At 27.0% G+C, this 23,481-nt stretch overlaps 4 protein-coding genes across 7 annotated transcripts; 2 read left to right on the top strand and 2 right to left on the bottom strand.

Moving 5' to 3' along the window:
- Positions 1–6: 6 nt before the first annotated feature.
- On the top strand, positions 7–3,124 carry LOC122530692 (actin-related protein 2/3 complex subunit 2). Of its 2 annotated transcripts, none has more exons than XM_043657878.1 (7): positions 7–236; positions 667–760; positions 1,009–1,108; positions 1,213–1,414; positions 1,492–1,712; positions 1,796–1,997; positions 2,069–3,124. In XM_043657878.1, the coding sequence occupies exons 1-7, from the start codon at positions 163–165 to the stop codon at positions 2,094–2,096; spliced, it is 921 nt and encodes a 306-aa protein (XP_043513813.1). In that variant the 5' UTR covers positions 7–162; the 3' UTR covers positions 2,097–3,124. The 2 variants fall into 2 exon arrangements, with proteins under 2 accessions (XP_043513813.1, XP_043513817.1); XM_043657882.1 differs by lacking the exon at positions 7–236 and adding an exon at positions 491–534.
- On the top strand, positions 3,116–4,189 carry LOC122530706 (transmembrane inner ear expressed protein). Of its 2 annotated transcripts, XM_043657907.1 has the most exons (3): positions 3,116–3,153; positions 3,446–3,803; positions 3,924–4,189. In XM_043657907.1, the coding sequence occupies exons 2-3, from the start codon at positions 3,455–3,457 to the stop codon at positions 4,094–4,096; spliced, it is 522 nt and encodes a 173-aa protein (XP_043513842.1). In that variant the 5' UTR covers positions 3,116–3,153; positions 3,446–3,454; the 3' UTR covers positions 4,097–4,189. The 2 variants fall into 2 exon arrangements, with proteins under 2 accessions (XP_043513842.1, XP_043513832.1); XM_043657897.1 differs by lacking the exon at positions 3,116–3,153 and having other exon boundaries at positions 3,163–3,803; positions 3,924–4,188.
- A 1,618-nt stretch (positions 4,190–5,807) lies between these two features.
- On the bottom strand, positions 5,808–7,644 carry LOC122531228. The gene is made up of 3 exons (XM_043658988.1): positions 7,638–7,644; positions 7,291–7,479; positions 5,808–7,080 (listed from the first exon to the last, which is right to left on the bottom strand). The coding sequence occupies exons 1-3, from the start codon at positions 7,642–7,644 to the stop codon at positions 6,773–6,775; spliced, it is 504 nt and encodes a 167-aa protein (XP_043514923.1). The 3' UTR covers positions 5,808–6,772.
- On the bottom strand, positions 7,545–23,439 carry LOC122530685 (S-adenosylmethionine decarboxylase proenzyme). 2 transcript variants are annotated; one of them, XM_043657867.1, is made up of 6 exons: positions 23,070–23,439; positions 18,349–18,435; positions 9,134–9,260; positions 8,433–8,535; positions 8,064–8,347; positions 7,545–7,990 (listed from the first exon to the last, which is right to left on the bottom strand). In XM_043657867.1, the coding sequence occupies exons 1-6, from the start codon at positions 23,198–23,200 to the stop codon at positions 7,688–7,690; spliced, it is 1,035 nt and encodes a 344-aa protein (XP_043513802.1). In that variant the 5' UTR covers positions 23,201–23,439; the 3' UTR covers positions 7,545–7,687. The 2 variants fall into 2 exon arrangements, with proteins under 2 accessions (XP_043513802.1, XP_043513793.1); XM_043657858.1 differs by lacking the exon at positions 23,070–23,439 and adding an exon at positions 22,414–22,759.
- Between the last annotated feature and the right edge of the window lie 42 nt (positions 23,440–23,481).

Raw genomic sequence — 23,481 nt, 5'->3', positions numbered from 1 at the left:
GCGTAACGTTGGGTGTCCTGGCTATGTTAAACCTGCGATCACTCGGTTCAAGAGAAGAGATTAGAAATTAGTCAGAATCGTGTATATGGTTAAATTTCTCGGTAGAGGTAATTAGTAATTACCGTGTTGCAATATTGAAATTAATCAACACAAGACATAATAATGATCTTGTTGGAGATACACAATAGGATATTAGAAGAAACGTTGAGTAATAAAATAAAAAATGCTCTATCCGGGTAAGTGAAGCACTTCCTTTTTTTTAAGGTCAAGATGTTTTCCACATTTTTAAGATAAAGTCAGGGATTACAAATCGGGGCGGTGTCCGTTTCGAAAGTTAGCAATGTTTATTGGAACGAAATATTTAATATTTAATACATATCTATATACATGCATATTATAAATTTCTTTTTGAATACAAGACGTTCCTGCATTATGTCAAACGAGTATTTATTTAAAATGCGACATTCGTAATGTTTGATTTTCTGTTTAATCGTTTTCGCGCGATTATTTTAATGTTAATAATTGTACTGAGGCGTAAGTAAATTATGTATACAAATAATATGTAGATGGAATTATTAGCAAAATTATTTCACATAATTTTTACCTGTTCAATCAATTTGCAATCTTGTATCTTATGCTTTTAATTGAAATGTATTCTCTTCGTAGTCACAAGCCAGAGTCTACAGATGTTGTTATAGCAGATTTTGATGGAGTTCTGTTTCACATTTCTAACTTGAGTGGCGACAAGTCAAAAATTAGAGTAAGTTTCAAGAAGCTTTATTGCATTTGTACTTTCTGTTGCTTAATAAGTTTTGTATGTAATTTCATACTATAATAGTAATAGAATTTATTTGTTGTATTGAATTATAATGCTAGTATATTTTCGTTATTACTTGTTGCTCATTTCAAAGATTATATAATTAAATTTAATTTTATTATTTATTTTTATTTAATATTTTTTGTTTCATGTTTTTCTTTTTTTTATTAATATGCTTTATTTTGTTACAGATAAGTATTTTACTTAAATTTTATAAACAATTACAAGAACACGGGGCTGATGAATTACTTATACGTGAATATGGACCTTATCTTATAGCCCCTGAAAATGGTAAACAATTTAATTGAATCTAAATCTGAATCTATAACAACTCTTAAATTAACTAGAAATTACTAAACAAAATTCTGTAATAAATATTGGAATTCCGTTATTAGGTTACAATGTCTCTGTATTGATAGACCTGGAAAATTTGCCTGAAGATTGGGAATCATTAGTTAAAAAAGTTGCACTTTTAAAAAGACATTGTTTTGCCAGTGTTTTTGAAAAGTATTTCGATTTCCAAGAAGAATATTACGATTCACCAGGTACCCAATTGCAAAAAAGGGCTGTTATTCAATACAGAGACGAAGAAACAATGTAAGAACATACTTTCATTTTGCAGAGATAATGAAAATAAACAATATTTATTTAATTTATATATATTTTACGTGTAGGTACGTTGAAGCCAAAAGTGATAGAGTAACAGTGGTATTTAGCACAATATTTAAAGATGAAGATGATATGGTTATTGGAAAATTATTTTTACAAGAATTGAAAGAAGGCAGGCGTGCAAGTCATACAGCTCCACAAGTTTTATTTAATCATCGTGAACCACCATTAGAATTACAAGATTCTGAAGCAGCTGTTGGAGACTGCATTGGATACATTACATTTGGTAACTATTGATTTATTCAAATTTTCAAAAACACAAAATGCTGAAAATACTTGAAACTTTTATTGTATATTTTCTCTCCACAGTATTATTTCCAAGGCACACGAATAGAGAAGCTCGCGATAATACTATTGATTTAATACACATGTTTAGAAATTATTTACATTATCATATTAAATATAGCAAAGTTTATATTCATTCAAGGATGCGCACCAAAACAACAGACTTTTTAAAAATATTAAATAGAGCAAGATCTCAATCGAAAAATACTGAGAAGAAGACCATTACGTAAGTTCTTTGTAAAACAATATAGTTCTTTGTAATTGCAATAATAAATAAGAGAATGTTATATTTTACAGGGGTAGAACGTTCATCAGAAAGGAATGAGTGTAAACATAAAATTATATTCCTTATATTGTTTTAATAAAAGATAAATGACAAAGCTCTCATTTATCATAGATTTGCTAGAAATTTTTTGATCTTCTGGCAAGAAATATTGTTTGTAATGAAAGATTCTAATTCATCAAATTAATGGGTTAAAAGCTGTCAGTCTTTGAGTCTTACCACTCATTGTCTTTGAACAGTACAGTGTTCTTTAGAAAAGTTTATATTACTGTAAACATACTTAAAATGTATGTGCAGTAACAAAACGCATGATTAAAAAACCATTTTATATTGAAATTCTTAAAGTAATATTACAAGAGTGCATAAAGTCTTCGAAGAAATCAGGGAATACATAGTCTGTTTGTGAATAAAGTTAAAGAATATCCTGTTTTACTACTTCTACATGCAAAATGTGATCTTAATGCTATTGATTTTTATGATCAAAGATACAGAATCGCATGTTCTATTTTTTTAAACATTTTTTGTGTTTATTAATTTCATGAAAATTGTTACTTTCTATAAACTCCACGTATAACGATAATGTTTAAAATAACAAGGAATACGTGGATTTTATAAAGTAATACTGATGTATCATTTGTATGTTTAATAACGTAGTACCATCTTTTTTGATAAATTATTTTTATTAGTTATATTTTATTGTCTCTCTCATTAACGTATAATTGTAAGATAATAAAAGTATTAATTCTATAAGTGATGTAATTATCAAACCTTTGTTTGTATTAATCGAAAATATTGATCTAGTTACTATGAAAATTAGTACTATTGATTTGTAATCAGCAAATGGATGTTAGGGTTGGGAGACAAGCTGAAGGTGAAAACTAGGAGTGCCAAATACGGGTATTCATTAATAACCACACTTCTTTATTTAACACCGACACAAAAGCTACAGTATGTGCCTCTTAGAATTTCAGTTATGCCTGTTCTTTCATACAGTACGCCACATATTCTGTTTAAAACTTTTCATTGTATTAATTATTCTTACGATTAAATGAAAAAGTTTTCAATGTTAATATAGATTCTATTACATTTTTTTAAATATGTAAGTACATACAGTTAGAATGTATGCATATATACTATAATGTGATATTAATATAAAGTTTTAATTGAAATACTTTGTTGATAGTGTTTAGTAACAAACTTTATATTATTTTACACTATTTTTTTAATGTAAAAATCCGTTTAATTAAAGTTTAAATTTATAATTATACATGGTATAAAATATAATTATATGATTAATATTACAAAGAAGTGAAATGAAATAACCATACTGATATTTATTTTCCAGTAAAAAATTTTTTTACTTAAACTTTCAAGTGATTGAATCTTTTCAGTCATTAATTATGAAGGAATTGGATGAATCAACTATCACATCAATTTTATCTTCATCTTTTTCACCATGTTCACCTAATGAAATAGCGATACGACCTGGAGATTGTGTAGAGGGAGGAGTTGAAGAGTGGTTAGAAGATGAAGCATTACCAGGATTTCGCGTTTGGCAACTTGCTGGCATAATTCTTTCTATTTTACTTAGTGTACTGATTGGACTTTGTTGTTGCATCCGATTCAGAATACCGCGAACTAAACAAGAAATAGAAGCTGATTATATTCGAAAAAAAATAACGGAGAGTTTCAGACAAGAATTATCTAAAATCAGTAACACAGAAATGGATGATATGAATCTGAAGAAAGGTAAAAGAGTCCAAAGCAAGATTGTGACATAAAGCTTCCACTTAATAATGTTATAATAATTTATGAATAATTTGTTTATTTTATTACTCAAATTAGTTTTAATATGCTTCTTTTTATTAGCATTGAATAAAATCCAAAATAAATTTGATATGGAAATTCAAGAAGTACAAAAGGATCATCAAGAAACAACATATAAAAATGTGCAACACGGATTACGATCAAGATTCAATGCAATGTTTGGTGGAATTCATTTCTCTAAACAAGAATACCCAAGTGGTGACAGTATAATTTAGTGAATTTACAAATAAGTATATCATTATAAAATTAGCATTATTAAATAACATATTTACAATTATAGTTAATTTTTTAAAATAGTAATATTATTAGTATTATTACATTTTCATTTTTGAGTTTGTAATATTTATAATTATACATTCATTGTATAATAAGATATAAGAAATATAATACATCAAGCGGAATAAATTCTATACAGCATTAATTGACTAAATATAATCTTTATTTTATGAATATAATACAGAAATTAAGTTATCTTACATGCAACAATAATCTATAGCAAAAGATAATACATTTTAGAAAGCACTTAATAGGACTAATATACATTACCTAACACATGTTTTATTTACTTATATTATTAGATGGTTAGTATTATTAAAAGTGTAGATTTTTTATTGTTATTAAATAAAATAAATTGTTACAAATTATATGTAATGTAAATGAAAAATTATTCATAAAACAAGAAGCAATCACAGTACAAATTTTATATTTTCATGAATGATTACTATTATGTTTGTTTTTGAATGATTAAGTTAATAATGCTAGTATATTAAAAAAGTTAAATCATCTTATATGTATACGAAACAAAATTTTTATATGTAATTCTTATTGTCTCTCTCTCTTTCTCATTCTCTTCACTTTCATTCTCTCTCTCTTTCTCTCTCACTCTCTCCGTCTTTCTCTCTTGTCTTTAAAAACCGAAATTTTTCATCTTTTTACTATATATGTAGAATAATTATAAAATTATACATCATTTTTTAAATCATTTGTGGAAAATTTAACAAAATATACTATGTCTTAATATTAATTAATGTACGAAAAATTACTACTTTATATGTTTATTTATTATAGTGTTATGGAATCAATTATTTTTAAATATATTGGAAAAATTATTTTCATTAATAGAAACATAAATTGCATTTAATGCACATAGTTTTTTGTACAAGAAATAAATAATGAAGTTATAATAAATAGTGAAATTTGAAGTCACAAAACAATTTAGATAATAAACAAATTACATTAAATTTATATATAATTTTACATAACTCAGATATATACATTATACATAAAAAATAAAATTAATGTAACTTGTTCATTATCCGAATCTTTTTGCGATTTTAAATTATCATTATTTAGCTCATCACTTTTTACATTTTCGTTAATTACAATAATCGTTTTAATATTAAAAAATTCAAAAATAAATTATTATAAATAAATATACAAAGTAATAATCTTTTGAATACTGTAGTGTTTGAATATTAATAAGAGCCACTGCGAATATTCATAAAATCTATTTATTAGCTGATAAACAAAAAGTAAGTTATATAAGTGTAAAATTAAACAAATATAGATTTATAAATAAAGATTTACAACATTCATACAATATAGTTTTATAAATGAATGTTGATTTTACACAACAAAAGATAAGAAACAAGTAGAGGAAAAAAATAAATGTATATTCTTTTAATAAAAAGAATCTGAATATCTAAAAAAAAAAAAAAAGAATAAATTTGAAGAAAGTTAAATTTCAATCATCTTTTTAAAAATATGGATATAAACTTTATAGATATAAACATTTCTCATAGAGAAATAAAAATTTTAGAAGAAATATGACTTGTCATATATACAGACATCGCTCGCACATAATATACACTCGCGCATATAGGAATGATTTAATTAATCATAGTGTTTTAGCTATCCTAATGCTTCTTCCACAAGATGATCTAAATTAATTTAGTAAGGAAATTGAATTAATCTAGATTATCAACATTTTACAGCACCAACTGGTGTATTATTTTTCATATTTTTAATAATATCACATACAGTAGTTATTCACATGGAATATTTGTATTATACTCTGATGTAATACGACATTCAAATATCTAATACTTTTAGAAGCTTGTATGGATCAATAAATTTTGTTTTAAAAATAACATATTAAATTATAAAAAGAGCTGCTCATTTAACATTTATATTTTTATAAAAGAAATGTATTTAAGCAAATAATTTTTTTTTTTACATAGAAAATAGTTTTGACATAGATTTTATTCTTTAAATAGATATCTTTAATTTTCAAATAAAAATCATTTACAACAAAAATAAATTTAAAGAAACTATAACACTACTGACGCATCTCATTTGAAATTAGATCCATACTGTTGCATGATTCATATTCTTGATTTTTCTAAAATGAATTTTCTATAAGTAATATCGATATAAGTAGAGGAAGTTATAAGAGAATTTTTCACACGGAAGAATACTTGTTTTATTCTACTTATAAATTAATAAATTGTAGGAAAAACTTCATGGACTAGAGGATCCAATAGAAGCGTAATGTACAATATAGACAATATTTCTAAATTTCTAGGATTCGAAGTCGTTGTACATTGTGCAAAACGTTTCCATAGAGTGAAGGAACTACTTTTAAAATCTATTTGCATGCGTTCTTTCAGTATGATCCTATTTATAGTTACAAAGAGGTATAGGCTGACTGACATATACGTGTAACGATGACGGGATACCTCTAATTGATGAAGATTGGGAACTCACTACGAGGTAAGTGGTTTTCATAGAGTTTGTCCAAACAGCATTTAATTGTGCTATAAGACCACTAGCAACAATTGCGCTACAAAACCACCGGCAACAATTGTGCTAAATGGTACTTAAGCGTACCTTCACGAGATCTTATTTCTCCACCACGAAAATTTCATTTTTGGGCTTAAATATTGGAAGCTGATGACTGTTTGTGGAATCAACGATAAGATTGGTAAAAAATTTCCGCAGCTTCGACTTTTCGGTTCATCGTCTAGCGGTTCTGTTACAGTTTCGCTCATAATGTTATGGTGAGGCGTGGAATATGGATACGGTGTTGAAAGTGGGTTACAAGTAATATGCACCTCTTCCATATTCCATTTATCTTTTGTATCATTCGTATCATTTCCTTGAGTCAATTCCGAAAGACACGGAAAAGGTACCTTTTTATCTGTGGAGGTGATGGAACAATTAGAAATATTGATTATACGACCTTCTGATGTCAAATTACTTTTACGATGATTAAATACATTGTGATCTAACATAGAGTTTGATAAATTCAGCGATTTTAAAGACGTTTTTCTATAAACTTTTGATCGTGTGAGGGGTTTAATTGTTAACTGTGGTGACGATACTGATCGCACAGAATAGGAATTAGTACCTCTATTAAAATCCACGTGATTTTGTAGAGACTGACAATCATTACTCTTTGTATTTATATGTTTATCTTTTATAGAAACATTAGGATTAATGGATTGAGATATGGATATAATTGCTGGACTTGTAGGTGTTGTAACAGTTTTTTCCTGGATAATTATTGAATTTTGTATAGCGCACTCGTTAAGATTTGCTTCATTATTATGTTTTATATATTGAATAGGTACAAGATCATGTTTTTTGTAAATATTTTCAGGTTTTAATATACGTTTTATAGATTGATTATGTTTGTTTGTTTCATTTACGGAAAAAGAAAAGGAAGTTTGAGAAATGATAGAATTATTAATAAGCGCTTCATTAGTTCCTAATTGGTTAGGTCCGAATGAAGCGTCTATGAACCCTCAGCTTGGGAATCTTGAATAAAATGCACAAGTCAAATCATAATTCTTGAAGCGGCAATATTGCACATCTGTACGTAGCCAATCACCAGAATCTTTCAGATAATCAGTTTGCTCTAAGTCACGTGGGCAACTAGCAGCGATTGATTCTTTGTTAGCAAAGATGGTTACAACAAATTTTTTCGGCTTGAATGTGTTTAGTACACGTCGTATTACTTCCTCATACGAAGTTTCTGGAATGTTACTCTCAAATGAGACATACGAGAACTCTAGTTCTGGTGTAATATGAATAGTCATATAATTTCCCTGTAAAATATATATAATTATTTTTATGTTTTTTGTACAATGTAATCTTTTATTCTCTAGTAAGAATACTTACATTTTTAGATACTCCATTCATTGAATATCCACATGGTTCAAACAGAAAATCATCTATAATCATGTTTGGGATAAGTTTATCAATTCCCGATTTTTGAGTTGCTTCGTCAGCAGAAGAGCATACATCTCTAGTGAAAAGAGCCATTACTTCTGGATCTAAATGAGTCATTAGGATTTCTAAAGTTTGATCTGGTTCTGAGGGTTCATCTACAGACTTCTCTTTGTTCAAAGTGTATAAATACCAACAATCTGAATCTACAGAACCTAAGCAATAAGCTTCTCCATCTAGAAAAGAAATTGCAACCAATTTAATATCTTTTGTATAATATTATGAAATGCAAATGTTTAGAAATGTAGAAAATATTCTTACCAGAGAAGAATGTATCAAGTAAAGCAACTTCTTCTTCAAATGCTTGATGAGGAGATATTTGAAGCTCTGGCTTTTTGTAATTTTTTCTTGAATAAAATACATTCTGAAACAATCATTGTAATTTCGTATAGTCCATGTTTTAATAAAATTTTTGAATATTTTTTTATTTTTATAAAAAAATAAACAATTGTACATGGTAATAAAATAAAACCATGGAATATATATTTAAAAATGTTATAAAGATAAGAGGCATTAAATTAGCAATAATTTTGGACAAATTTTCATGTGCTATATCATGAGTAAGAGAGATCAATAAACCAAGAGGTAGAGATGCATCCTGTATACTAGAGGTTTCCTATATATAGACACATCACTTATCCATGCACTAGGTCAAGTTATATAGCCAAGTACTTTCAACTTCAATGTATTTGCAATGAATGATAATTATTATAAACAAAAATTATAGTATTATATTATACACCAACAAAAGATCATTACCCTTACAATGTAATGTACGTATGTTAAACACATAATTTTTAATTTTTTTTAATTAAAATATAAAATAATACTTAATAATAGTCTGTCTAGTTTAATTAATAATTCTCCTTGAATAATTATAAATTACTCTAATAAAACATGACTATTTTTTATATTATTAACAAAATTAATTAATGACAACAAATTTTGAAAAAATCACATACCTCTACTTCTTCGAAGCCAGTATATTCCTTCACAAGTTCCAAAAGAGGCTCCAAACATTGAAGGGGAGTAGTGGTACCACATGTTTTGAGAATAAGTCTACGCTTTGATAGGAACATGCTACTTTCACTGTAAAAAAAAATTACACTTATTTAATTTTGTACTTAATTCTGAATTAAAAATTGATCTGTTCTTTATATCATATGCTATTAATTTTATAATATAATTTCAGATAATGAAAACATATCTTTACTCATATCCTAGCATTGTTTATTTTCTAATCTTTTCTAATAGATTAAAATGTAAATAATACTATGTTATACTATACTATTTTATTGTTAAATTTCAATTGATATTAAAATAATATATTCTTAATCTTACATAATTATTTAAAGTGCATTTTTTCACATTTGCAGTTTCATATATTACAACTTAACTAATTTTCACATAATAGAAATATTTTGCAAAATGTTTATTTCAATCAAAAATTATAAAAATATTGTAATAATATATACATTTTTGTAATAAATATATAGAATATCTCATTAAGATTTGGGCAAATGCTTCAGACAAAGGTTATAGAATATCGGAAGAGATCATGCCAATAATTTGCTATTTTAACAGAATTTTTGAAAATCATCATAAAGTGAAATAAGTATCAATGTGATTCTTTTTGATATCCTATTCTCTTTAAACTGACAATGATATATATTTGTGAGATATATCTCTTATATTTTTCGAGAATTTATATAACTGTATGAATAATTATTTGTATAACTAAATTAAAATTATTATTTTAATATAGATCTATTAATATCTCAGAATGAAAAATGTAACGCTTTTTTCTTTTTATTTATCAATCTTTCAGTTCATTTTAGTCCACAAGGAAAGATTTAATTAGTGTTGATAAAATATAATAATTCATATAGATAATTACTACATGACTGTTTAAATATTTATTATTTGCCTATAACATGTTACTTTTACATAACATTACAAATTCAACTATAAAATTTACGTTATTACGTCTTTTCGTCTGACATCATCGTTAATCGATATTACAGAGGAGTAATGACGACAAAATGCACGTGTTTACTTACGATTAAAATTTCGAAACTAAGCATTTAGAATACGAAATAAAAATAAGAGAAATTTTTATTATTATTTTATTTTTATTCCTTTTTCAGAAAAGACAAGAAAAAATGAGGACTTCTTATAAAAATAATATACTCAAATTTTACCGAAATTATATTTTCTATCTGTTTCTGTGAAGAGCATTTTTGGCATAAATAATGAATTGAAGGTTATCAAAGAACGAAGGTTGTTGCAAGGCATTTAGTTGGCTTCCACCGTAATTTTATTTTTAGTTTCAAATCTAGATGGTATTAGGTGCAGATTAAGTGAGACAAAATATGCTTATGAACATTCAGTGAAATACTTAAAACTGTAACAATAATTAAGTATAGGTATATATTCCACAATACTATATATTAATATATGTTTACTATATATATTACGATAACATATTTAAAATAATTTTAATTTTGCTTTTTGATAATGTTTGAATAAATTGTATTTTCACTTCGATTACATTTGTAATTTTTGTATTAATGAATATAATTATAATCCCTTTTTTTTATTACAAAACATATAATATTATGATATGAATTTAGTATATATATATAATATTTGCAGGCTTTATTTAGAAGTTATCATCGGTTTGACATATGTAGACATTGGCTCTAGATTTTCTGAATATAAGTATGACTCTTAATCAAAACGAAAGTGATATCAAGATAAATGTGATATCAATGTAAATAAAGACAGAGACCATAGCTAAGTTAATTGCGATATCGATTCAAATACAAAAATAAATTAATTAAAAATGCAAAATTACGATTTGTATTATTTTTCATTAAATTTCTATAAGATTTCGAATCTATTTTTCAAGAAACTTTGATATTTTTTATTAGATTATTGCTAAATCTGAATTCTGAGATCTCAGATAATTGCTCAACTTTTATTATGAAAGAAAGATACTCTGAAAATGATGTTGCAATTAATTTCTGGTTTTGATCATTACAAACTTATAATTATACTAAATTATAATAAAAATATCTATATAAATATATTATTATTAATATATATATATATATATTATATTCTAATTATATATTTAAAAATACATTCCAATTATATATATAATAATATATTTTAATGCAATGATCAAATTCAATAGTACATTATATATATAAAAATATGTTGATTCGTCATTATCTATGTCAATATTATTGATTATTATCATTCGATATGTTAGATATAAAAATTCCTTGTAACATACGTTGGAATAATGTTTCATTGCAATGTGATAATCAAACAAATTCGTCGACGAATAAATAAATAAATAAATCATAGATTCATAATTTAGACAAAAAAAGAAAAAAAAAACAAAAATAGATTGAATAATTACAATGTGCATTATCAATTACAGAATTATTTAATCTACGGGCTTGTGGATTATATTTCTTCTGAAATAAGTGGTTTAATATTCAACTTCATTTTCATCTCTTTCCTGTTCATACATATAATACGTAAACTCGGCTCGTTCTTCATTCACGCGTATGCACATTGTGCACACGCGACGCAGATACAGGATAACGTGTATCACATTGTGCAATGCGGAAAGAAACGTAAAAAAAAAAGGTAAACAAGGATAGTTTTTAGTTTACGTAATGGTATATATATATATATTCCATAATATGTATTATATGTAATATGTATATATATAAAAAATACGTATTTTAACAAAGGAATATATGTAATCAAATTTTGCTATAAATTGAAAATACGACAACGAACAATGAAAATCTTATGAACAATAATCTTTCATCATTAATCAAAATATTTGTAGGTAATTGGTAAGATTACCCTAGAGCTTACGAGAATTAAGAAAATGTTCAGTCATAATAAGTAATACATACTAAATATATTAATAATATATGCATATATATGTAGGTACATGTATATTATATATATATGTAATTATGTATATATATATAAATAATTTATAGAAGTATGCAATGTATATATTATATTGCTGTTTGATTTAAATAAAGTTGCTAAAGTAAAGAAATTAGAAATGGAAGTTAAAAATTAGAAGAATTATTACTAGTAAAATTAGAAATAAATTGTATTATTTAAAATTGTATGTAGCATTTGCACGTATATATTGCGTGTACATTGTATATTAGACGTGTTTAGAGTAGTAAAGTGTGTAGATATTTATAAATAAAAAAGTAATAATAGAATGGATTGCCGACAAAACATTGATGACTAAGAGAGAGAAGTGCAAGTTCAAGTACAATTCCATTTAGCGACGTGATAATTTATATGTTCTTCTTTGTAATAAATGTCACTGACGAATCTACCGAAGAATAAGTAAAACCAGAAAAATCTGTAATTATATTTTACGCATTTATGGTATTTTAAATAATATGTAAATTGAATAATACTGAAGAAAGAGAAATTGAAACTCGTTTAATATCAAATTTACGCAAATAAAATTCTACAAGCTTTTAACGTCTAAATTTTCATATTAATATTATATAATATTAATAGCTCAATCAACATACAAAATACAATGCAAAAAAAGAACTAACTTTTCACTTTTTTCTATTTTAGTGAAGGTCACAAATTAATAACAACAGAAATAGTATCAACTTGAAACTTAATCAAAAGAACAAAATTCTGAACAGAAAAGTTCTTTACTTGACTAAGAAAACTAAGAACTGAGATAAAGAACATTCTAATGAATGTTTTTCATTCTTTCATCCAGTTTATTCAAATTATCCAATTAATAACATTTTGAATTCATGAAAAAATTAACGTACGAAATAAAAATAAAATAATTTGAAATGCAATTACATGGACGTCATTGTATTTCACATACATAATTCACTTGGAATGATTAGATTGGATAGTAAATATTTCAAACACTAATAAACACTAATTACTAATACACAACAAATCTCAAAAAAAAAGCACGTGAAATATTCTAATAATTACCTATTTTTGGTAATGATTCTTTTTAATTAAAATTTATTTTGTAAATTATTTGATTGTAAGGTAGAAAATAAATTTCATCAATAAGCGATATGATGTTTTCTTAAATTAATATGACATAACATTTAGAATTAATATAATTTGCATTTTAATATAATTTACAAATAAAAAAAAAGCTATCATAATATTAAAGAAATATTGCAAAAGTATTGCAATTTGATCACTTGAAGAAAGAAATATAAAAATATCAAATACAAAATCGAGAAACGCATTAAAACAAATGTAATATTTGTTTTTAAACATTAACAAAATGACAAAATAATAAATCTCAATGTATTAGAAAGTATGGCATAAATTTTCTTTATGAAAACATTCTGCCTCTAGAAAATCAATTTGTAATGTAAAATGATTAAGTTAAGAGCAAGAACTAAGAGTTAAGAGCAATAATCAACATTATCTTCATAGCTTAAAAGTCGCGTACATGCGTTTAAAGGGTCAGCAATTAAAAATTGTGATAACATTCGTTTACACAACGATTTCTTTGATTCAGCAATGTTATCAATAATTAATCCATTAAGAAACATTTCCTTGTAAATTTTCGCGTTTTGGTACATTTCAGCAGGTTTTTTGAATGGAACATAATTCTGATTGATTTATGATTTATTAATTGATCTAAAACGGCAAAATAAATAAGAAAGAACAATAAATAAAGATTGATAAAAAAAAAGAAAAAAAAAATTAAAAAAAATAAAACCAGAAAAGAAAGGTGACAGTGGATGAATACTTCTGTAAGTCAAAGAAAATAGAATTTGGAATTTTCCTAACGTAATGAATGCACAAATAAATATTGCACAAGTAAAGGTTGTCAATTGTCATACAAATTAGCGGTTGATCCTTCGTTCCTGTAACAGTTTATGCCTGAATTGTTATCGCTATGATACTGTCAATATACTTTTGCATTTTAGACAATGCCAAAAAGGCTTTTACTGCCAATACTTAGATGTTCAATATGGAAGATTGCGTGTGGAAGATTTGTTTTTCCTAACACGTACCTATTTGCGCGTTGCAGATAACAACATAAAGAGTAAATTTCTAACACGTTACAGATACAACTGACTAAGAAACAACGAACGAGTTGAAACAAATGCAATGTTACATCAAACGGAGACTCTGATTTAAATCATTAAGAGAAATAATTTATCGTAATACAATAAGTATTTTCATTTTTTGAAACCTCGTGTAATTATAGAATCTAAGTGGAGGGAAAAAATACGAATTTTTGGAATCTTTTTCCATAATTATAGAGTAAGGAACGGTGATACAGTAATTTCTAAAGCGGTTCTAAATTTTTTCTTAAAATAAACCAATAAGCTTGTGTGTCAAATAGTAGAACAAAATGAAAACGATTCAGTTGAATTTAACTGAACATTATGAAAATAAACCATTTTAGAAACTCGAATAAAAGTGAGAGTAATATGGCTCTAACAAAAATATCATAAAAAAAATTCTTTAGCAACATTGGAGATCAAAACTGAACAAATAAACTAAATTCTATTCTTTCTAAAATCTGCTTTTCACGTGTCTGTAATTTATAATAATTTAATTTATATATCAACATATTGGAAAACCTCCGTTGTAAATTATATATTTCAATGTCTAAAGTATCATAAAATAATTTTTAGGGATCATAAAGTGAGTTTATGGGGTTTTCAAGGACAGTATAATCCTTCATTATAAATGGTTATTATTGTGTTATAAATGGTTGTATATTCCTGACCATAGCTTTGAAAACTTCAAGTTTACATTTGAAAATATAAAAGATTAAATTAGTCTGCTTATAAATAGCGATACTGTGAGTCTTTTGTCAAATATATCCTAACTCTTGCAAGAACATCCTCCAAGAAATATTTCTTGAGGGGACTTTAAGATTTACATCTGCAATCTTGTGACAACTAACGAAATCTCTCCCTGTGTTTGCAGTCAGTAAAGTAAGATTGTAATACTAATACTTCAGGGATTTCTTGAAAAAACAAGTCCATAATTACGAATCCTCAGTAGTATACAAGGTATTTCGTAACTTGTGGGACTAATAATCGTAATACACGTCGTATAAGATTGTGTTTGAAATGATAATGGAGCGAATATTATGATTATTATTATTATTATTATTGTATTACGATTATTAGTAAGAACTGAACTGATTTAGAGAGTATTGCGAAATTTGCTGAATCTTCAAATAGTCACATGAAAGAAAATCTATTGTATAAGCAGCATCGATTCAATATGCTGAAATACTACGAAATAGAATAGGGCAAGGCTTCCGACAAATTCGAGAAACACCAAGAATGATAGAGAGAGTAACTATTGATCACTGACAAGACGCGTGCAGGCTTGTCTTCATGTGCAAGGTGGTCATTTCGAGCATCTTTTGTAAAAATAATTAAAACAGAAAATTCATCATCACCTCATAAACGAGGACAGACAGGACATACATTTATATGACTTTTTTTCATTATTTTTAGGCGTACAGTCAGCTCCCGAAGTGGGTCCTACAAGTTACGAAACACCATGTATATAGCAGGATCTAATCTAAAAATGAATTCACAATAAAAATTGGTTATCTTATCTATTATTAAACATTTAGCGTTTGGTAAATAAAATTTCGTCGATAAAACGAGATAGTTGAAACAAAAACAGATATACAAGAATTGATCTCTTAATCAATGAACGATATGCGTAATCTATAAGGAACAGTGATTAATTTGTTTAAACTTCCGAGGAAAATATATATTCTACGAGAGAATTATTGATTAATGAAATTGAAAGGACAGGGGAGATATACTGATCAAATAAATATACAGGTATATTTGAGACATTGAGAAAGACTTTCAAAATTATCACGTTATGTAATTTGTATATAAATGATAAGACCTCTAAAATAGCACGTATTTCAAGATTATCAAGCTATAGTTTTGGAATTTGCATAATGAAGGAAATGTAAAATTTCCCTAGAATTAAATTGAAAGAAACAATTCTGTAAAGCTTATTATTATGTATGTGATTAAGTTTACTCTAATTAACTGCATTATATGTATATAATAGTAATAATAATAAATAATAATTTGTGTATCGTAACATTATACTTAATGTAGGAATCCCGGCTTGAGACCCCAATTTGTAAGAATTTTGTTAAAGAATAGTTGTTTATTTCAGGTTAAATAAAAGAAAATTTGTTTAATGATGATCATCATAAAGTGACGTTTTACACTGTTTTCTTAATTTTCTTAATTTTCTTAGACTTGCAACTCTCAACTCACTGTCTTCTCTCTTTCTCTCGCTCATTGTCTTCCTTATCTGCACAAAAATTCGTCATTCGTCATTCATACATACATACACACAATCCCAAGTCCCAAGTCTAACTTTCTCTACAGTTTATGGTACACCATTTGGGACACCTGGTTGCAATTGGGCACTGGGGAAAATCCTTTCCCAGAATTTGTTCATCCCACATTAATGATTTACAGGATTTTCTCTCTTCCTAATCCAATTCTAGGAGAAAATCTCGTATTTGTCATACATATAAATTCCAAAAATACAGCATGATTAGAAGACACATTATTCGAAAAATCTCAAACAAAAAAAATTAACAAAAGCTTACAATTTATCTCATTGCTTGTAAATGTTTGATGACAAACATTGCTTCCGCTTTCCTTTGTTCTCTGTTTTATTTCTTCTTTCTCTTACATTTGAACGACTGAATTACTAGATTTTAATTGTACGCATATTATTTTCTGTCAGCATTAAATAATAAAGAAAAGGAGACACACAAATGACAGTTTTCCTCAACGCATTCAATAAACATAAAATGTTTAAAATTAAAAATAAAAGATTTGTTTATAGTTAGAGAGGTTTGTAACACTTCACTAATAGAAATAAAAAGATACTTAATCAACGTATATTCCAAAATCAACATTTTTAGCATAATCCACATATGTATGTAATATAATTCATATATGTATTATAAATTTCATTTTAATTGTTAGTTTAAATACAACTATTAAGATTAATTAATTTTATGATTATATGATTATATAATTTTGTCCGTTTTCTCATTAAGCTTGCCTTGATCAAAATAAAATAAAGAACCAAAATGAATATTTAAAAATACATGTATATGCAGATTCATAATTCATATACGTATTTTTAAATTTAAATTTAAAACACCTATGCCCGAATTCAAGAAAAAGTATTTTTTTGCAGAAAAGAAAAAATCCTACGCCTTACCATGACTTTTTTGTCGATATTAGTACATTCTAAATAACCTGAGTTATAAATTAAGATTGTCAATGAGTATTATAGGTCTTCCCTATAGCTATTTCTAAACACTTTTTTTTGAACTTTAACTATCTCAAATATCTCTAACACTTTAACTATCTCAAATATCTTTAAAAAAAAAAGAGCATGAAAGTTACAGAAAAATATTTCAGAAGGATATTTCCACAGTTGTGGAATATCAATGGAACAGCTCACGTTTATTTAATTCTCTACGACCTTGAACAAAGTTCACTTAAAATTTTGTTTTATTGGGAATCAATATTTTCTATTCGACATGTTTGTAAACGCTGAAACGTTTTGAAAACATCACTTACCTGTCTCATTTAAATGAACCATATTCGTAAGATAAGAACTTTCAAAGACTGCCGACACTCGCATTAGTCGATATGCAATTACGTGAAAAGCTTCTTATGTAGGATGTTGCAAGACACATCGTACAGTAAAATCAAAGTTTCAAGTTTCTTAACTAGCGAGACTAAGGTAATTCTTTCAACAGAAAAAAATTCATTCGACGCTCTTCACTTACATATTCTTGCTTATTCACTCCTGTCCAATACGAAATCTACTAAATTCAAGTACAATTGACAAAACTTTCAAACTTAGGTCGAAGCAGAGCTTTTAAACAGAGTCTCTTAAACCAAATATTGTTACTCTTTCTTTTTGGTTTGTTTATGCATGTCACACCATGAACTAAATTTATAACTATTTACAAATAGTTAATTCTAATTGTAGATTATTGATGACCAACAAAGTGCATCAATATGCAATATCTCAATACATTAATTTTCAAACAAAGTTGTAGAAAAGATATACAACTTACCTGAGGACATAAGCATCCACATGCTCTGTGTGACAAATGCTAATGATCTCGCAACGAACAATTTTTAGCAACGATTGCCACTTCCATCTGAAACAAAATTTTACCTTTGATCAATATGAATTTATACAAAAGAAAAAAAAAAACGAATCTTACTTTTTTTCTCAATCACTCGTCATTAAAATTCATGAAAATCGAGCGTCAACAATAATTCAATTTATCAGTTCGAATTAAATTATATTTGGATTATTTATATTTCGAGAGGTAGATCTTTCATTCGAAAAAAGACGATCCAGTTTGTTTTTGGTATTTGAGTATTTCACGAAGTTATCATGTCGCTCAATCAACACGTTCTTGCGGACGTTTAATTAAGAATTTCGTGACAAAAATTAGCGACGCGGAAAGAGAAGCCAAGTATAATGTTATATATGCGCCTGTAATTTTATAATATGCACGAAGTGTAAAATTATTCGCAATGACGTGAGCGTATTTGATTAATTCATTTACAATTCAATTACAGGCGATATAAAAATTATAATAATGATATTTACACTTGCAAAAAGACAGGAAGAGCTGCGCGATTCAGTCGAAATTTTTACAAGATTAATCGCTAATGCACGTTAGAAGAAAACCGCATAAGATCTCATTTTCATAAGAAGGAAAACGACGATTTCAACGAATTAGTGAATAACTTATATAAGCGAGCCAATGTAACTATGGGACTAGTAAACACTTTAATTTTTTAATAAATCATTTGAACGTTTTGATAGAACATTTTCAATGTATGTATGTATGTATGTACATATGTATGTATGTATGTACATCGTATCTACGATTAGTCGTACAAAATTTTGCAATTAGTAAACATTATCTCGTTTGATTTTCGACAAATCTCTCTGTTCTTCACTATAACTTAAAACAAAAAAATGTCAACAATATTTTGTAGAACGAAGCTTGAACAAATACGACACTAAATAATAACACGTAACAGAATTTTTCACTATAATAAAATGATCAATTTTTTCCAAGTTACTTGTTTCTCAATGTAACACAAACTAAGTGTAATTATTATTACGTATAGCTTACGTAATATTATTAAATATAGCTAAAAAAAAAAAAAAAAAATTGTGATACGAGAGAAAGTATTATTTTAAAACATCCATAGAAATATGAGATTTTTCAGAGACGAGATAAGTATAAAATATAAAGATAAAATTGAGAGACGAGAAGAAAACTATTTTATCACCCTTGACACGTGCACAGCACATGTATTTCAATAGTACTTATCATTTGCATGTCCATCGTCATATGAAATGTGAAATAAGAAATGTCTGAATAAGAAAATATTAAGGGCGAAATGAAACGGATAGAAAGATTGAATTAACTTCAAGAAACATAAAGTTACGTTGTAAGTTCAACATGCTATTTTAAATACCAATGTTCCATTGTATCATTTAATAATGTATCACTTTGAATTCAAAATCGAATCGAAATTTCAGCTTTCAAGTTCACTTTCAAATCAAGACTATGGTTAACATTGAAATTCTCTTTGTGTTGATCAAATAGATACAACACTCGAGTCAAAAATTTTCTTTGTGAATTCTAAAAAAAAAAAAACAAAGTAATATCCTTCATAATAAGTATAGTTCTAACAATAAGTATAAAATGATAGATCTCGTATACGGAACGAGAAACAAAAAAAGTTACTAAACCCTGACGATTATTTCTCGTTTATACTTTTCTATGCGCTTAGTTCGTCTAATTATGAACACTTGTACCAGCACTTAGTATTCTTACGCGTGCACTACCATACGAGATAAACGTATCACGTGCCCAATGAAATCCTGTGATTTTACACTAAAGTGTAAAATTATTAGAAAAATGTGTGATGTTAATAAATACGGTATTATATTCGTTGAAAAGTAATACGTTAAATAACGTGAATGGGAATATTAGAAAATAATAAGATAACAGTAAGTATAATAATAAATATTGGGAATATTAGAAAATAATAAGATAACAGTAAGTATAATAATAAATATTGGGAATATTAGAAAATAATAAGATAACAGTAAGTATAATAATAAATATTGGGAATATTAGAAAATAATAAGATAACAGTAAGTATAATAATAAATATTGGGAATATTAGAAAATAATAAGATAACAGTAAGTATAATAATAAATATTGGGAATATTAGAAAATAATAAGATAACAGTAAGTATAATAATAAATAATTAGATAAAATAATAAATGATTAAATTATCATACTCGCAAATCAATTCAAATTAAAGGATAAGTAAACGCATTCAAGAAAAATAAACTAATAAAATAAATTAGAAAAAGATGGTGAGGCAAACGACGAACCAGCTACGCATGATATTTCGATATACATACATATTTCAATGAGCACAAAGTCGTTCGCAAAACATAAAAATAGATTTTTAAACATATCAAAATTCAAGAAATTTAACGGATGTTACGTTCGTGTAATAGAACAATGAACGAATGTTAATTTCCACTTCGAAATTTATTCAAGAATTTAAACTTGATTGAAACTTAATTTTATGTCAGACTCTGAAATTTCATATTACATGACTAGTTTGATGTTCTCTTTGAGATTGAAACTAATAAAGCTTGTATAATCTTAATAAGTAATTCCTTACTTATTAGTAATTACAGTATAATTAGTGTCTTAATAAGTAAGCATTTCCTTGTAATAGTTTTGTAATTGTATAAATTTTGTAAAATTGTATAAGTTTTGTAATTGTATAAATAATAATTGTATAAATAATAATCATAAATTACGTAAATTTAAAAATAAATAACACTCATTATTTTTTTTGTTCTATCTGTAAACCATGGGTAATGTATATAATATCTTTTCATAGTATTTCCACTATTTTTCATAAAAACAATAGTTAACATTAATTTGAAATATTTTCCATAATTTGAGATATCTTTCATGCATCTATAGTAAATAATTTCTTTTAAGAATATACAAGGCAACAAGTCTTACTCAGATTCTTCGTACATAAATATAGAGCAACTATACATACATAAAATGACGTGAATAGTAAATGTGGCTATTAAATTTATATTTTCAACAAGAAAGTAATTTTCGTAAAGTCATATTGTAACACATTTATCAATTGTGTAACAGCGTCTGTGATCACGTTAAGTGATCTAAAAATGTAATTATTGTGTAAACCCCGAAGTAACGACAATTTGTATTTCGTGGAATTGCTGTCTATTTTTGTTCACATTTTTATCTGAAATATTCCGACTATCAGTTGGTGTGGTAGTTCTACGCAAAATTATGCAAATTATATAAATATACATTGAATAATTATATAGCGTGCGTTTCTAGAAAGTACTATGTAAATCAATAATGTATATAATTTTATTATATACATTTTTTAATAGAGTCAAATAAAATCGCGAGAGAACAATATAATCGGGATGAGAGATCATATTCTACGCATCCTCGTGTACATAATTTTATTTATTCTCCATCAAAATAATGTATAAAAAAATTCATCAATGGCCGTAGATACCGCCATTAATTCTAGTGTCAACGGTATCGTCGTTGTTTCAAGTTCACATATTCATTGAATTACTTGATTACCTAACACCACACAAATTATACCAAACTGTATCAGACGATGTAATTTTTCGTTTAGTTAAATTTCAATTGTACCTCGTAATTTCGTTCAATAGCACGACTTTATTTTCACTTTCATTTCATTCATTTCGTCAACGTGACACTTCATAAATGTTATTTGGCTATCGATACTAATTATTACATGACTCGTAGTACTGAAAGTTCGGAGAAAAGTATATGTCAAAACACGGTCGACATTAATTTATATGTTCAACTTGAACAATGTTTAGTGCGAAGAATTAAAATTTTTTTTTCAGACGATTTATCTTAAATGCCGGTGAGTTCTAGAAAAAAAAAAGAAAGAAAAAAGGAGGATCGCATAAGTGCTTATGTCTATATTTATATTGAATTTAAAGTAAGGAAGATAAAACGATGTATACATATCAGAGTCGCGTAGTCTCACTTTAAACGGTCGGTATTACTGGAACGAGAAGGTGGGCGCATCGATCTTCGCCCAAAAAACAACGACATATACACACTACTGTAAAATTCAATGTATTCAGTGTAGTGCGTCGAACATTCCTCCGACGACGTCATTTTCTCTTTTTTTCTTTTTTTTCTTTTTAAATCAAACGTTCGGCGCAATGTCCAATCAAACTGATTGAAACGATAAATCGACGAGGATCCACGCTGAATGTCGAAGATCAATTGGTATTTTTTTCCTCTTTTTCAAAATATTAACACACGTGAGACATTAACTCTGAAATGACTGTTAGGTTAAGCGTACTGGCCGATTATCAGAAACACTATATCGCGAGATACCGGCGGTATGGTCATGGTTGCCAGACCGGTTTTATTTTATCAAAACATTTGTTTAAATGAAATTACATTTGTCATCGGTCAATTTTCAACATTCACGACACCTCGTGCACTGGTCATTCGTAAACGAATCAGCGTTCGATGTGTAACTAAACTTTTTTATCAAACTACTGAAAAAAAAATCAAGAGTTGCGTAGAGTATAAAGTCGAGACGGGGTATTTTACGCGAATCGTGCGATTAATTTTCATCAACTAAAAGGAACAACTTTGATTTGAAAGAGACAGCGTGTTTCAACTTACTGAGGAATCTGCCTGAGATCGCCCTGCTTTCTGTTTATGCTGCTGCTGCTTGTGAACCAAATCTCAAGGAGTTTCTCCACTCCTTCGAAGAATTGCACACTGTCGGTGCTGTCGTCTTTGGTAGCCGCCATTCCTCGGAGGCACAAGATTTTTTACTCACAATTACGATATACGTGAAAACAAACAAAAATTTCTTTTCCCCTCGAGTTTGTGTTTCGCTCCAAAAATGTACGACAAACCAACTCTCTCGTCGAACTTTGCTTTACTACTGAGAACAAGTGATCGAGCAATCATATTGGCGGTGGTCTCTCTCTCTCCTCTCTCTCTCTCTCTCTCTCGTTTGCGTGCGCAACATGGTAGTCTCTATCTTTCTCCTACTCGTTTACTTGTCTCTGTTTCGAATGCATGTATC

The sequence above is a fragment of the Frieseomelitta varia genome, unplaced genomic scaffold (assembly GCF_011392965.1).
Source record: "Frieseomelitta varia isolate USP_RPSP 00005682 unplaced genomic scaffold, Fvar_1.2 scaffold_135, whole genome shotgun sequence".
Lineage (NCBI taxonomy): Eukaryota > Metazoa > Arthropoda > Insecta > Hymenoptera > Apidae > Frieseomelitta > Frieseomelitta varia.
This window is presented reverse-complemented; position numbering and strand designations above follow the sequence as displayed.

Excerpts from the sequence above, each read along its gene's own strand:
- LOC122530706 (XM_043657907.1), top strand. The coding sequence starts at position 3,455 with ATGAAGGAATTGGATGAATCAACTATCACATCAATTTTATCTTCATCT. Across the intron at positions 3,804-3,923 it reads TGATATGAATCTGAAGAAAG|CATTGAATAAAATCCAAAAT; the intron begins GTAAAAGAGTCC and ends TCTTTTTATTAG.
- LOC122531228 (XM_043658988.1), bottom strand. Across the intron at positions 7,081-7,290 it reads TCACGTGGATTTTAATAGAG|ATAAAAAGGTACCTTTTCCG; the intron begins GTACTAATTCCT and ends TCACCTCCACAG.
- LOC122530692 (XM_043657878.1), top strand. The coding sequence starts at position 163 with ATGATCTTGTTGGAGATACACAATAGGATATTAGAAGAAACGTTGAGT. Across the intron at positions 761-1,008 it reads GCGACAAGTCAAAAATTAGA|ATAAGTATTTTACTTAAATT; the intron begins GTAAGTTTCAAG and ends ATTTTGTTACAG. Across the intron at positions 1,713-1,795 it reads CATTGGATACATTACATTTG|TATTATTTCCAAGGCACACG; the intron begins GTAACTATTGAT and ends TTCTCTCCACAG.
- LOC122530685 (XM_043657858.1), bottom strand. The coding sequence starts at position 22,547 with ATGACGTCGTCGGAGGAATGTTCGACGCACTACACTGAATACATTGAA. Across the intron at positions 8,536-9,133 it reads CTGGCTTCGAAGAAGTAGAG|AATGTATTTTATTCAAGAAA; the intron begins GTATGTGATTTT and ends TGATTGTTTCAG. Across the intron at positions 7,991-8,063 it reads TGAATGGAGTATCTAAAAAT|GGAAATTATATGACTATTCA; the intron begins GTAAGTATTCTT and ends TATATTTTACAG.